Source organism: Ostrea edulis, chromosome 2 (genome assembly GCF_947568905.1).
Source record: "Ostrea edulis chromosome 2, xbOstEdul1.1, whole genome shotgun sequence".
NCBI lineage: Eukaryota > Metazoa > Mollusca > Bivalvia > Ostreida > Ostreidae > Ostrea > Ostrea edulis.
The window spans coordinates 78,911,706-78,926,150 of NC_079165.1; the positions used below are offsets into that span (position 1 = coordinate 78,911,706).

At 37.0% G+C, this 14,445-nt stretch overlaps 1 protein-coding gene across 24 annotated transcripts in view; it reads left to right on the plus strand.

The window, feature by feature from the left end:
* LOC125680720 (uncharacterized) overlaps nucleotides 1-14,445 on the plus strand; it is a 91,147-nt gene that overhangs the window by 68,033 nt on the left and 8,669 nt on the right. For 20 of the 24 annotated variants that reach the window (XR_008800126.1, XR_008800127.1, XR_008800128.1 and 17 more), the window contains exons 7-8: nucleotides 13,514-13,537; nucleotides 14,286-14,309. Coding sequence is in view for 19 of the 24 variants with exons in the window: in XM_056154837.1 (XP_056010812.1) it covers nucleotides 13,514-13,537; nucleotides 14,286-14,309 (48 nt within the window). In the remaining 5 variants the exon portion in view is untranslated. Of the gene's footprint in view, nucleotides 1-9,529; nucleotides 9,935-10,040; nucleotides 10,175-10,326; nucleotides 10,553-13,513; nucleotides 13,538-14,014; nucleotides 14,039-14,152; nucleotides 14,177-14,285; nucleotides 14,310-14,445 lie in introns of all 24 variants that reach the window. The other 4 variants (XM_056154854.1, XM_056154855.1, XM_056154841.1 and 1 more) reach the window with 3 other exon arrangements.

Here is a 14,445-nt window from a genome sequence, read left to right on the forward strand (position 1 = left end):
CTTAGATTGTGCATAGGGTGAACAAAACAACATGGCCTATGTTGGCATTTTTTCTCTCCTTTCTTTATCTTTCTGTTTTTGTTCAGCAGCCAGAGTAATTTTCCCTCTATCTTCTTTCTCTTTATTTCTATCTTCTGTGTGAAAGTCTATCATAAGTGTTAAAGTGAGTGTTTGTGTAAATAGCATTGAGTCCCAATACCCGCTTGTCAGGTTGGGATGAAGGGGCACTTGTAAAATTCCTGACTAAACGAATTGAATGAATGTGTTGAATCAAAAAAAACAAAGAATATGAAACTCAATGGCGGAGAATATGTGGAAAACTTATGATTAGTACATTGTATATACATGTAGGTTTATCAATACTTTTTCATCAAATAGGTTTTTTGTGGTTTAATTAATAACAGAATTGGCTTCATGACCATGACCTCACCTAGGATATGTTAAATTTACCTAGAGAAGCTATTGTGCTAAATTGAACTTAATATACAGCACAACCAGCCGCAAGACATCTGACCTACTGCCCGAATTGAATAGTGACCTTAATCTAATATCTGAATAGACCAGTAGGTGTGTCAAAGCTTAACTGGCTGTCCTGTAATCCATCAAAGGCTGTTTAGCAGCTGGAATGACAAGAGTGATACAAGTTTAATATTTATTAATTGGATCAGAAACAGGATGCAAATTTACATATATGGTGGAAAGGGTCGCATGCAAGCTTTTTGTGGGGAACTGGGGAGGCGGCCAGTGTGCCAGTTTGACTACCAAAGTAGGGGCAACACAGGGGGCCCTATGTGGACATAGGTGCCCGAACCTGAACGAGTCCCCACGTTCTAAGGGAGGTAGAGATCTCTGCGCATCTCACCAGTCTCCTGGTTTAATTAGCAAGTGCGGAGCAACCTTGTGGACCCTCCTACAGTTGTCGCAATATGCACCAGCCTGTAGCATCCCCTCCCTGAGTATGAGGAGGATGTGGCCCCAGCTATGAACTAGCTGAGAGCCCCACGAATTAAACTTTAGCAACTTATACAAGAAATTAGTATTTTCTATGAATATCCACTGACCCTTGACCTAGTTTAATGGTCGTCTGGAGGGTACACGTGAAATACCTGCCCCCCTGCTTTAGTAGTAGGTGGGAGGAGAGTCGGTTTTGGTGCAGAATTAGTGATCAACTACCCCAACGCACTCCCCAGTCCGCCACAAACATTGGAACAATGTTCCCCACAAAAATTGATATTTCTTTGTTTTGTTTGTTTGGGTTTTGGTTTGTTTTTTTTTTTTTGTTTTTTTTTCTTCATGCATACTTCAAATTGGAGACACTTAAACAGTGGGGTGGGCGACGTGCACCCTCGTCCGTTGCCCAGGGCCCGCAGGCTCGAGGGGAGAGCATTTATCTCTACTATCCCCTCTTCGAACCCCCTGTGCACTCTCAAGCAATAGTTACTAAGACCAAGTTATCACCAAATTGACACATTTCGGAAATAGCTCTCAACTTGAAGATTACCTGAATTTCCTGTAATTTTCTTGGTAATATCTAAAACTTTCAGGATTTCCGACCAGTAATTAGATTGAATTTGAAGTTGATCATTGCAAAAAATGTAACCTCGAAGGTAATAAATTAACAAGGTCATCTCAATTCTGCGGGGTGGGCGACGTGCACACTCATCCAGGCACAATGGGAGAGCGTTTATCTCTATGCTACCCCCTTCGAACCCCCTTGCGTACTCTCAAGCAATGGTGACTTAACCAAGATGTCACTGGTATCACCGAATTGACACATTTTGATAGTGATTATGAAGTTGTAAATTATTTAAATTTCCTGCATTTTTTCAAGGGAATAGCTAAAACTTCAGGATTCCGGACCAAAATTAGACTGAATTCTGAAATGACCATTTCAAAATGTGTAATCTCAAAGGTGACGTAAGATTAACAACAAAGTGGTCGCAGTTCAGGCGGACCGTAAGACTTGTCAGCTCTTGAATAACTCCTATGATGGAAAGCAAAATTTCCTAACACCAATTTAGCAAACCATCTCCCAGTCCTACTGGAGGAAAATTACGTCCCATAACTGAAACTGAAATACCTCTAAAGGATTCCGATTGATTCTGAAGAGTTTCAGCAGAAAATTCTAGAGTAATTTTGAAGTCTGAATTCCGTCAAAAAAGATTTAACTACAAGTCCCAAATACTTCCGTAAAAACTAAGGTAATGATAGCAGAATGGCACATTGCTAAATACCATTTTCGACGATTCCTAAGATAAAACAATAAACTGTAATGGATCAAACTTTTTAGACCGGAAATTCCTCAAAAAAAAGTCAAACTAATCCAAACGTTCCAGAGCCAATGAGAATTAACCCAAACTCAGCTAAGAATTAAATTAAGACTGATTACTCGAGCCAAAATACGAAAATTACCCAGCCCATTAACACCCCTAAGCCTCTACCCTCAAAGAACGCCTCCTCGGAGCAAGTCCTAAGCAGTACAGAGCGAGCGTCTCGAGATCCCCAGTTTAAGACGTAAAGGTAATAAAGCGTAGAACAATTGTTGAAAAAGTTGGATAACAAAACATGACACTTCCTGACGTAGTTTCTCGACTGCTGGAACCATACAAACTCCAATAAATGCCTATTGAATGAATTATGGAAAGAAAAGAAAAAATTCAACGCCGAATACATCTCAGACAAAACCAGTCAATTATTTACATGAAAATGGAATGGAGGGTGATTGACTTAAAGTTAACTAAACAATAACTTTTGTTTAGGCTTGACATTGAGAATAAACAACAACAAACCGATCAACAATCTGCAAGTCCGAACTGAAATTGAGATTGTGGACAATTATCGGAAACAAAAACTGCAATTAAATGCAACTAATGACATGGAACTAGGGTCTATGCTATGGAAAGTGCTAAATATCCAAAGAACGACAAGGTGAGAATATACTGCGACTCGTACGCTGTGATGCTGGTTCTAGCACAAACCTGAAACGTGTGTACGAAATACCATATAGCGCTCCACGTCACGTTCGTTGTCGGAATCAACAGTAAACTACTTAAATTAAAAAGAGGCAAATTGCTGAACTAGCAAGAATACCACGTAATTGCATAGGGATGTTAGTAATAGATAAGTACTATAAAGTTAATAACTCTGCATAAATTGACCGGTGAGGTCCTTGGTACCTAAAATTGTGATCGTGCTGTAGTAAAACCCGTGAACCTCTGTGGCCGTGAATAGCAATGCCTACCCTGAAACTTGGGCCCAATAATGCCTAGCAAGTAAACCTAACGAGATAATGTAGTGGTTGGCCACATTGCAAATGGACCTCGTGGTAGGTTGAGGTCCGAGCCCCTGGTCTATGCAGTGCCGTCATTTTGGCACAATCAGGTATACCTGAACGTTATCCAGGTTCACCCGTGTATGACATGTAAATGAATAAATACAAAGTAACGCGACATAATGAACTGATTACAGAATGGGACGAATTAAGAGTAAGCAAGCCTTGGAATTTGTAGCATGATCTGACTACCTGGTGCCCTTTAGCTTTGCTTGACCGACTCGCTAGCCATGCCTATTGAAAGGTCATGAAACCTACGTTAAAGTACCTTGAATCATGAATGGCATTTTGGCCAAATAGATACAATCAAAATTGTGCCATAGGTTTTCCATTGGGATACATAATAATAGAGCACCGGCGATGCTAGGTATATTAGGTGGTGTAGGACATGACCAGGATATGAATTTACATATGGCGACTGCCAGAAGATACATACAGAAACTAAGTCTGAGTATGGCATCGCCCTACGGGCTATGTTGTGCGAGTGCTTACGATAGCCGGTAGAATTTGAACTGAGTGAATATTAAGGAATATCAAATAAATGCAGCGACTCACCATGTTGACCTTGAGAAGGGATGGTAGCCTTCGTCAGGGATTAGACGACTATCGCCGCCTGAATAGGTACCTCCTGCCTTCAGGGGAGGACCAGCGTTGTCGTGCTTCACTGCCTAGTTGGTATGCCGTCCTTGTCTCGAGTCCCAGTCCCGTGGAGATCCGGATTAGAATGGTCCGTGTGTGGTGGCACGATAAAAATCGCTCCCCGCAAAGCGGCCGAGCACAGGCCAAAATTTGGAAACCCATCGCCGACAGTGGTGACGATTCGATTCAGGTTGACCTTGAGAAAGGAGAGTAGCGTTCGCCTGTGATTAAACCTCCATCACCGGCTGAATGGGTACCTCCTGCATTTAAAAGGGGGGTACCATAACGTTGCCGTGCTTCACTGCCTTGCCCTCCAAGTCTCGGACTCAAGTCCCGTGGGGATCCAGGATAGAAAGGTCCACATCACTCATCACAGTTGTAACAGGCCTTCAAATTAAACCGCGGGTCCGAGTCACAGCAGGTGGCACGATAAAAATCGCTGAGGCTGAGGCTCCCCGCTTAGCGGCCGAGAAAACGCCGAACTCAGGTCAAAGTTAGGCAACCCATCACCGACAGTGGTGACGATTCCATTGTTGGAAGAGATGTTTTATTGTATTGCTTATAGTAATTGGATAGGTCACAGTTCGTTATCTTCACCATGGACAAAACAAAACCAATCGATCGGTATTGCTTCTATCTGTCCCCCCCCCCTTTTTTTTTTGCTTCATCCTGTTGCTGCACTGGTAAAGGATTGTTTGGCTGCGTATACGATTGCACGATGTTAATAAATTAGCACGATGTCAATGGATTGTCATTAAGAAAATCATTTTTCACAATATGTTGAATCTACTTTAAGGTTTGAGCAGAATGAAAAGTTAACTCGTTCCCCGTTAGGCGGAATTGTAAGAGGCAAGATAGTTCGAACCAGGTTTATTTCGTAAACGGTACGAATTGTATTAGCCAATCTTAATTAATTGTGGACTATTTGATATGTATCAAATAATCTTGATTAATATATATATTATATCTAGATCTATTATAGTTATCAAAATCTGATACCAAAACAATAAAATTATAATACTTAAAAGTCTCTCTCTCTCTCTCTCTCTCTCTCTCTCTCTCTCTCTCTCTCTTTTTTTTTTTTTTTTTTTTTTTTTTTTTTGCAAAAGTGATGTGGACGTTTGTGCGCAGTATGCCAAACTTTATAATGTTATATTATAGATTTTCCAGTAGGTGTTGTTAAAGAAGTAACACATAAATTACATTAAAAGATTAAATCCAGGTGTGTAAAATATTTTTTTAAAAATCAATTTTGGACTTTCAGTTGTTCATTTGCAAATAAAATCTAGATAAAAATGACATAAAAAGTTTAATCTTTGTGATATTAGATACATTAATTGTTGGAACAGAATTTCAAGCTCATTAATAAATGTGATATTTTCTATAAATAAATCCCAATAATATACTTTTCATATGAAAAGGGAGTTATCAATGAAGTAGGTCTTTTACATCCCTGTTGATGTTCTCTTCATTCGTAGAAGGTACAAAATAATAACAATGTTATGAAATGTTATGATTCAAACTACAAATTTGGACACTGTGTACATGTGATATCAGTAAAAGACTTACCAAATTGTCTTTCTATTTTTGATTTCAGTTTCCAAATGATTTGTAATCACTGTTATATGAGTCGGGATAAGATATCTCTCTTTGAGCATTGTCATACTATCAACCATTTAATCCTGCACGATTATAGACGTACTATGAGATCATGCGAAGTTGATGATTATAAGATGACTGAACGCTCTTTTATTCTAAACCACAAAATCCTTAATTTATATAACTTTTTATACGCCCATCGTCAGAGGTACAGTATAATGTGATGGAGCTGTCCGTGCGTCTGTCCTTACGTGGAACTGCTTTTCGGACTTTTTCCGTAACGGGTGCATGGGCAGCATTGAAATTTAATCACAATGTCTCCCTCAAGAAGCGTAAGAGTGAGATTGCATTTCAACTGGATGTGTGTTCCGTGACCTACTTTAGGGCTAACAGTAGGTCAATTAGTTTCCCGGACCTTTTTCGTTACAGATTCAGATATTGCCTTGAATTTTACTTTTTGAGGATTACAAGTTGAGTTTGCATTTCAGCTGGATTGGTGCACTAACCCAAGTTAGGGCTAAAAGTAGGAAAAACATGGATACAAGTATTGCCCGGAAGTATAACCGAAATATTCTTCCCATCATCGCAAGCCATGCCGTGACTGTATGATTTTAAAAATCCTCGACTTCATGAATATTCATGTTCATTAATCAACCCCAATCGGTAATCTTTCATGAGTCCCCCCCCCTTTTTGGGGGGGTGGAAATAAAATCATTCGGAGGTCATTGCGTACTCGAAGCGGAATAATCAGAAAATTGCTGATTGAAGACAAACTGGACACTTTTTAGCTGTTGTAACTAATGGTACCTTCACATTCACGGATATTTCTAACGGATCCTTACGTATTCCACAAATCCGTAAATGTACACGGATTGTTACGATTTAGACACTTTAAAGAGCTATTTAAGAACGTTTTAAGAGTATTTACAGGCCATTTTCGGTTTATTACGAGTTCTTGCGATGCATGCATTTACGGCAAACATTTACGATTTGTTCCGAGTGGACACGGATAAATACGAACAATTTACGATATTTTGTGAGTTTTTAAGGGATTATTACGAGTATATTACGGAAATTTACGATTTAGCTTAACTTTTACGTGTAAATCACGACCTGTTAATGTGTTGATAAAGTGCTGTTACGAATAGTTTGGAGTAAGTTACGATTGCTTACGTTTTTTACTCAAAAGTGTTCGCAATTGGTTTTGTATCATCATTCGACAACTGACATTAATGTGTAACTTTTTTGATGTCTTGATAACAACTGAAAGAAACTGTCAGATTTTGCGTCTTTTATACCTTTCCTTAATCGTAAAGTTTAAGTATGTACTCGTAAAGTAATCGTGTCTATACGTAAAGTACTCGTAATGACTCTGAACAATCCGTAAAGCGATTGTAACCCGACGTGAATGAAATCGTAAATATCACTTAGGCATTCGTAATAATCCGTAAACAACTCATAAACTATCCGTAACATATCGTAAACTAACCGCAAAGATTCTTAAAAAAAACTTTTACGAGTGTTTTACGGATTCTTACGAGCAGTTTACGTGTTCTTGCGACCAGTTTACGATACGTACGGATTGTTACAAGTTATTTACGGAAAATGAAATCCGTGGACAATCGTGAAACTTTTTTTGACATGTCAAAAGATTTGCCCCTACTTTCACGGATCCTTACGAGTGTGTGCGAGTTGTGACGAGTTCTTAACGGATACCGACGAGTGATTTACGAATGCTTGCGATTGACTACGAGTCGGAGATCCGTAAGGATTCGTAAGAAAAATCCGTCAGTGTGAAGGTGGTATTATGGACACTTCTTTGTTGACTTCACAGGTGTAATAAATATACCATATAATATGCGTAGCCACTCCGTTCTCTTTAGATAATTGTCCGATTAACTCTAGTCTTCTAGTCTCTCATATTTTAACACATCCACTTTACCCCGAATTTCTCCATCAGTTTTGAGAATAAGATTAAGTTTATTAAAACAGAATTTACAAGCGTAACCACTACTGTTAATGCGAATTTCATTTGATAAATACTTAAAAACTAGAAACTACTTGCTTCTATAAACAGGGATCTGTAGCCTTTTTTGTCCGTTATTACTTGTAAACAAATACCACACGGTTTAATTGTGGGCACAACCATTAAAATATCGGAAATCTATTATTGTGTATGTGATTGATCAAAACATTATTGTGTCATTTCATTAATATTCATGGAAATCAATGGTTTCGCCGATTGTGCATCTACAGTTTGGAGTAGGGTAGGTACTACCAGACTCAGAAATCGTAGCTAGCGACGGTGGCTTCTTCCTCTCAGTAAAATACAGATTCAGATTGAATTTTAGTTTAATTGGTGCACCCTGACCTACTTTAGAGCTAAAATTAGAACAAATAGTTTACTGGACTTTTTCTCATTATGGATAGATATTGCACAGAAATGTTCTCCTCTCTGTCGGATGGGCATTTGATGTACCGTTTGGGGTATTCTTGTTACATTTAAGTTTTAGTAAATACAACAGAATCACCAGAACTGGGCGGGGGGGGGGGGATCGAAGTGGCCAAGAGGATAACATCGCTTGAATATTTTGTTGCGTTTGCTCTTTAACGTAGGTTGCAGGTTTACAGACTTTATCACTCGACAATCCCATCTGACAAATTTGACAGATGTATCTTGAAAACGTATAAGTACTGCTGTGTGAAAATTGTTTTTTTATTGGACAGCACATTTATTTAGTAATTACATTTTAAACACGCCATTCTTTTAACACTGGTGAGATAGTTTTCCGTTGAATTATATAGAAAATGATAGTGATTGATTCCACTCATTCCATAATTCAACTTAAAATAGATAGAATTCGGTCCTGTGGATCTTGACAATATTGATATCAAAACCAAACAAAAATTATTTGATGAGTACTGAAGCAAACAATTATGGGATAATCAAGCTTTTTTCGCAAAAAAAGCTGTCAAAATTTCATATAAAAACTCACAGCAACATTTTTTTATGAATGAGATTACGAATATTCGTAACGTCATTCAACGACGCTATTCACATAATTTTCGTACACAACTTCAAAAAGAATTCAGACAAAGTTATTAGAATCCTGCATTGAAGGGAAAATCCAATATATACTCGTGGGTATTGATAAAATGTCAATTATTTACAAGATATTAATATAAACGTTTTGTGTTTAGATTACGTCAACAATTCTGAATATATATACGTGTACATTTATTGCGTTATAGCTTCATTATGTTTAGCTGCAGAATTGTAGCTCTTTCTGCATTATGTTACGAACATATGCCTAAATTTGAAGCCCTTCACCGGTATTTGGTGACGTCTCCATAGGAGTGAAAAATTCTCGAGAGGGACGTTAAACCAGATACAATCAATCAATTATGTAATTGCACGGCTAATAGATGACATTCTTCATCATTTGCAATCGCATGATCGCAGTAACAATTAATGAAATGATACAATATTCATTATTTTGTTTTTGAATCCCATAAATGTTATTTTCACAAGTTTATATTGAATTTATTCCTTAAATATTCTTAATGCCAGAAACAATCATAAATGATTTTTCATCTTAATTAGCAAATACACTGAACTCCAAGGAATTTGTGCTTCAGATATTATAATAAGATATGTATGGTGTAGTTTATACAACATGGAGAACATACGTACATACAACATGCGTACATTCAACATATACGTACTTACGAAGTGGAGAATACAACGGTACCTACATGTACAACATTAAGAACATACGTACTTACAAAATAGAGCACGTACTTACAAGGAGGTGATAAGATTCAATTTGACAAGGAATCAGATCTTACTAAAAAAAAAATCTGGGCGGTAAGACATTGCTACAGTCTGTATTATCTAAACATTCTAATTATATTTATATAGGTGTAATAACAATTTCCATTTATACTCTGTACTTACAGCTTCAACACAGAACATACAAATTGAAGCTCAACCAGCTACTGTAGATCTGAGACAAGATGATCTGGTTATCCTGTGTTCTGTCACTTCTCCATCACAGATTGAAACAGTGTATACAATACAGTTAATGAAAAACAACTCCGGTCCACTACAAAATGTAGTTTCAGTTCATTCAAGTGGTGGTACAGATGTCATGCCATGGCAGGACACTGCTTTACTGGGCAGGGCTACAGCAACAGGCATCGCCAGTTCACCTCAAGCAGCACAGCTAAGGTTTACCATCCCCAAAGACAACGTTCAGTGTCCAGCAGATTTCATAGGATACAAATGCACCATGAATGGCTTTGGGACTGGTACAACAGGTGTGGTTAATCAAGAAACAAACCAAATATTCGTTTCTTACAGAGGTATGTGGACATTCCAGTGAAACTACCCTTTGTTCCCGTTCTTTAGATAAAACATTCCACTGACAGATGTATATGTCATTACATGTTAGAGGAACTTCTCTTTCAGTCCAGCCGACACTTATTGAGATGCCGCGGGTTCGGATACTCGGGGAATTTTCTGACACAGCCCAGAGACAGTTTACAGTTGGGACTGCCCTTCAGCTGACATGTACAGGACAAACAGGAAGTGACCCAAGGGCTGTAGGTATTCACAGATAAGGGATATAATCTAATGAAATAATAAATGCTTTAATTTTATTAATTTATCACTGTCTGTATAGAGCATGAAAATTAAAATGTAGTGGGTTTGATAAAAGAAAAATATTCAGCTATGTATGATCGTTTATTTAAAGACAATACGATGGTGCGCTAAGACTGTAAATACCTTTACCTTTACGGGACTTCCTCCGACCCCTCTCCACTCCGAAGCCTCCCTTTCAGGATGTCAGTACACGCGTTCTAGTACCATCACCTACAACCTGACTAACAGCGACACCTTCACACAGTTTCTGTGTGAATCTGGGAATTCTGGTCTCTGTGAGACAGGAACAGCTAAACAATTCTTCAACCTAACAATAGGTACGTCGTAGTCCTCCCTTGATGTCGAAAGTTTTATCATCAAAGGAAGTGAACATGCAAATGAGACAAAGGGTTTAAATATATCATTTTGATGTATGTCGACAGGGGATGCTTACGAAGAGTGATCAATCTCATAACTCCTATAAGCAATACAAAATAGAGAGTTGGGCAAACATGGACCCCTGGATATTCAAGAGGAGGGATCAGGTACCTAGGAGGAGTAAGCATTCCCTGTCAGTCCATTTTTGTGTAAACATTTGCAATTACACTCACATGTGATAGAATACAATAACAATTCTATTGCAAACTTGCAATCAAAATGTATGGCCTACAGACAGTTTATCAACTGGGACAGACGAAGTTATCCTCTTGGGGGGGGGGGGGGGAGCAGGGGGAGGGGATCAGAATGGTGTTGTGACAAAAATTAAGGAAGCATTTCCTAACGTACACTGTAATTATGAAGGATTTCTTGAAATCTCAGACTGTTACAGATACAGAATAAGTATTTGTAGTGTAGATAAATAATATAATTGTTAGAGTCTAATTGCATCTCCAAAATTTATCTTTGTTCCATGTATATCAATTATCATTAATATATAAATTATATGACAATATTGCAATAATGTTATATGACACAGTCACAATCACCTTAATTATCTTTAAATATTTTAAAATCCAATAAAATTAATTGATTTCAAATCTTGATAAATACAGTGCTTCTCAAGTTCAGAAGTTGGAGGAGCTGAAGATATTTTGGGAGTGTTTTCTTCATTTTCTTAATGGATTGTTAATAAATTTCAATTCTTTTTGCTCCCAAAATTCTAACATGAATCCATTTTCTTCTTCTGCTGTAGGTGACCCAGTCACCAACAGCAATGTGTCTTATTTACATCAGAGCACATATGCATGCTAGAAAATAATAGATGACCTCCATAAACATTTCAGGTATCACACCGTTAATTATTTATAGAGGGAAAAAGCATTACAATCACTTTGTAAAATTAATGCCGAATAACGCAGTCGGAAATGTCTCGTCTGCTGACATTCTAAAAACAGAACCCTACGCGACATTTTCGAATTAACAATTTGCCAGTAAAGAAGACTACTTTCAAATTCACGTGTTTTTCTCATGTGTAAAACACCCTGAGCGCACCTCAGGAAGTAGCCTCACCTACCAATATCACCCGTGTAAAAACACCCTGAGTGCACCTCAGGAACTAGCCTCACCTACCATTATCACCTGTGTAAAAACACCCTGAGTGCTCTTCATGAAGTAGCCTCACCTACCAATATCACCTGTGTAAAAACACCCCGAGTGCACCTCAGTTAGTAGCCTCGCCTACCAATATCTTATAGTTCCTTTGTATACACTTGATAATTTCTGTGAATCACACAAAATTTTCTAATCAGGGGTACACAAATTAAGAGTGAAGAAGAAGAGGACATGAAAAAATAATCGCGCATGAAAAAAAAAATCTTTAAATTATATGGAACTACTATTGACTAAGTTCATTTTGATTGGACAATTACCGCTGTAATACCTTCTATCTTGCAATAGCACCAAGCAACTTAATCCCAGGCCTCACTTTTTAGTTTCAGGGGTCTTATAAGTTTATTATACAATTTGTTTTTCATGTTCACTTTCTTTAATGAAGCAAACCATGTATTCGTACCTTTATTTCCAGCTATATTTCGTTGATCTTGTGTGCGTGTTTTTTATCTTTCCTTCACTATCAAGTTTTTACGGCCTCTGCATCGTCGCAAGCCTGTAACGTATGCTCTCCCCTTTCACTCGTGGCTCTCTGTGTGACAATTTCTTCGTATCTTAAAAATATGCGTGACGGGAGTCGGCCAATCGAAGCAAAAGTTAGTTAGCGATTTAAACTGTTTATAGAATATTGGTATATTACTCTTAACCAAGCAGAACGCCTGTTCTTCCACCACTTCGGTAAACTAACTAACGCAGAATCCGTATGTATACAACGTGTGCTTGACATTAACAGTGATGAACAAACCGATGTTTCGGTGCATTTGATGAGGAATAATAATGTTTTTCTTTTACTAAGAACAGGCGTTTGGAAGTCTCTATGCGGTGAGTGGGAAGTGTCCAATGCAATATTTGGAGACTAATAACGACAAGTGTTGTGTATTGGTACACCCCCTTGGAACGTTATGTTTCCGGAATTTACATGTCCAATTTTTTTCTCTGCAATATCGTCGCAAGCCACGGCTGAAGTGTACGCTTGTGACGATGCTGTCTCCCATAATGCACTTTTTACAAATCTGTGTTTGCAGTATTTCATATTTTTATCTTACATACAATCTTGGTGTTTTATTTAGGGTTAAATATTCTTTTGAAGAATTTATCGATGTGTAAACGCTGCACATTTTACTCACGAACTCAATAAAAGTGTGAAGCACTTTTGTGTTTTGTTTATGAGTAGAATGTACGGAGTTTACACATCGATAAATTCTTCAACGAATGTTTGATTTCTATAATTCCAATTCGTGTCCTGCATCATGAATTTCAAACATTTTAATAGTTTCCCCGCGCACCATGTTCTATGTTGTCAGGCGTGTATGTATACATATGTCTCCTTTTCATTATTAATAAACTTGAATTGTTAATTTGCCGTTAACACCTATGCTCAATCAAATATCCAGTATAAAACAGATGTGGAAGACTCTGATCTGTCCTTTATTTCGAGTTCACTGAGATATATCCAATTGACATATCAATACAAATTAGTATTGTGGATAAATAAGTCTCCCTCGCTATATCTTAATGTCGTGTTTAAGGGTACATCAAGAGATTGTTTTCCTTTCATGTAGAATGTTCAAATTTTTCAATTTGTTATGTTGATAGTATCAATGTACATAATTAATATTTATGAGGCTGATCACTGTTCGTTATCTTAACCTTTTTTGTCCTAAGCTTAATTGTATTTATCCTCATTTCAGAAGAAAATATTAGTACTCCAAAAGGTAAGTTTTGGTCACATTGTGAATATTATTCTACTAAACTATAAGACTTCGTTATCTTCACCTTTTTTATCATAAACTTAATTTTGTATCTGTCCTCTTTGTAAAAGACAATGTTAGTACTCCAAAACGTAAGTTTTTATCACATTGTGTATATTAGTTTTACTAAACTATAAAATTAACCTTCGTAAGTTTCGAATATTTCACTAAACTACAAGATCAATGTTCGTTACATTTTGCATCTTTACCCTTTTCATCAATGCCTTTCTAAAACTATGCATTTTATTACAGCTGACTAAAGAATTCAAAAAAGTACGAGGACTTTTAAATTCTGATTGGAAAGTTTGCAGTTTATTTTCCGACATGTTTTGTATAAGTGTACATATATCAGATGATTACCGATAATCTCGAAAAATATAATAAATCTACAAGTACTACACAGACGATTCTTAAGCTTAATTGTATTTATCCTTATTTCAGAAGAAAATGTTAGTACTCCAAAAGGTAAGTTTTGGTCACATTGTGAATATTATTTTTACTGAACTATAAGATTAACCTTCGTTATCTTCACCTTTTTTTTTTATCATAAACTTAATTTTGTATCTGTCCTCTTTGCAGAAGGCAATATTAGTACTCCAAAACGTAAGTTTTGATCACATTGTGAATATTATTTTTACTAACTATAAGATTAACCTTCGTTATCTTCACCTTTTTTATCTTAAACTTAATTTTGTATCTGTCCTCTTTGCAGAAGGCAATATTAGTACTCCAAAACGTAAGTTTTGATCACACTGTAAATATTATTTTTACTAAACTATAAGATTAACCTTCGTAAATTTTGAATATTTTACTTAATTATAAGATCATGTATATCAATTATCATCAATATATAAATTATATGACAATATTGC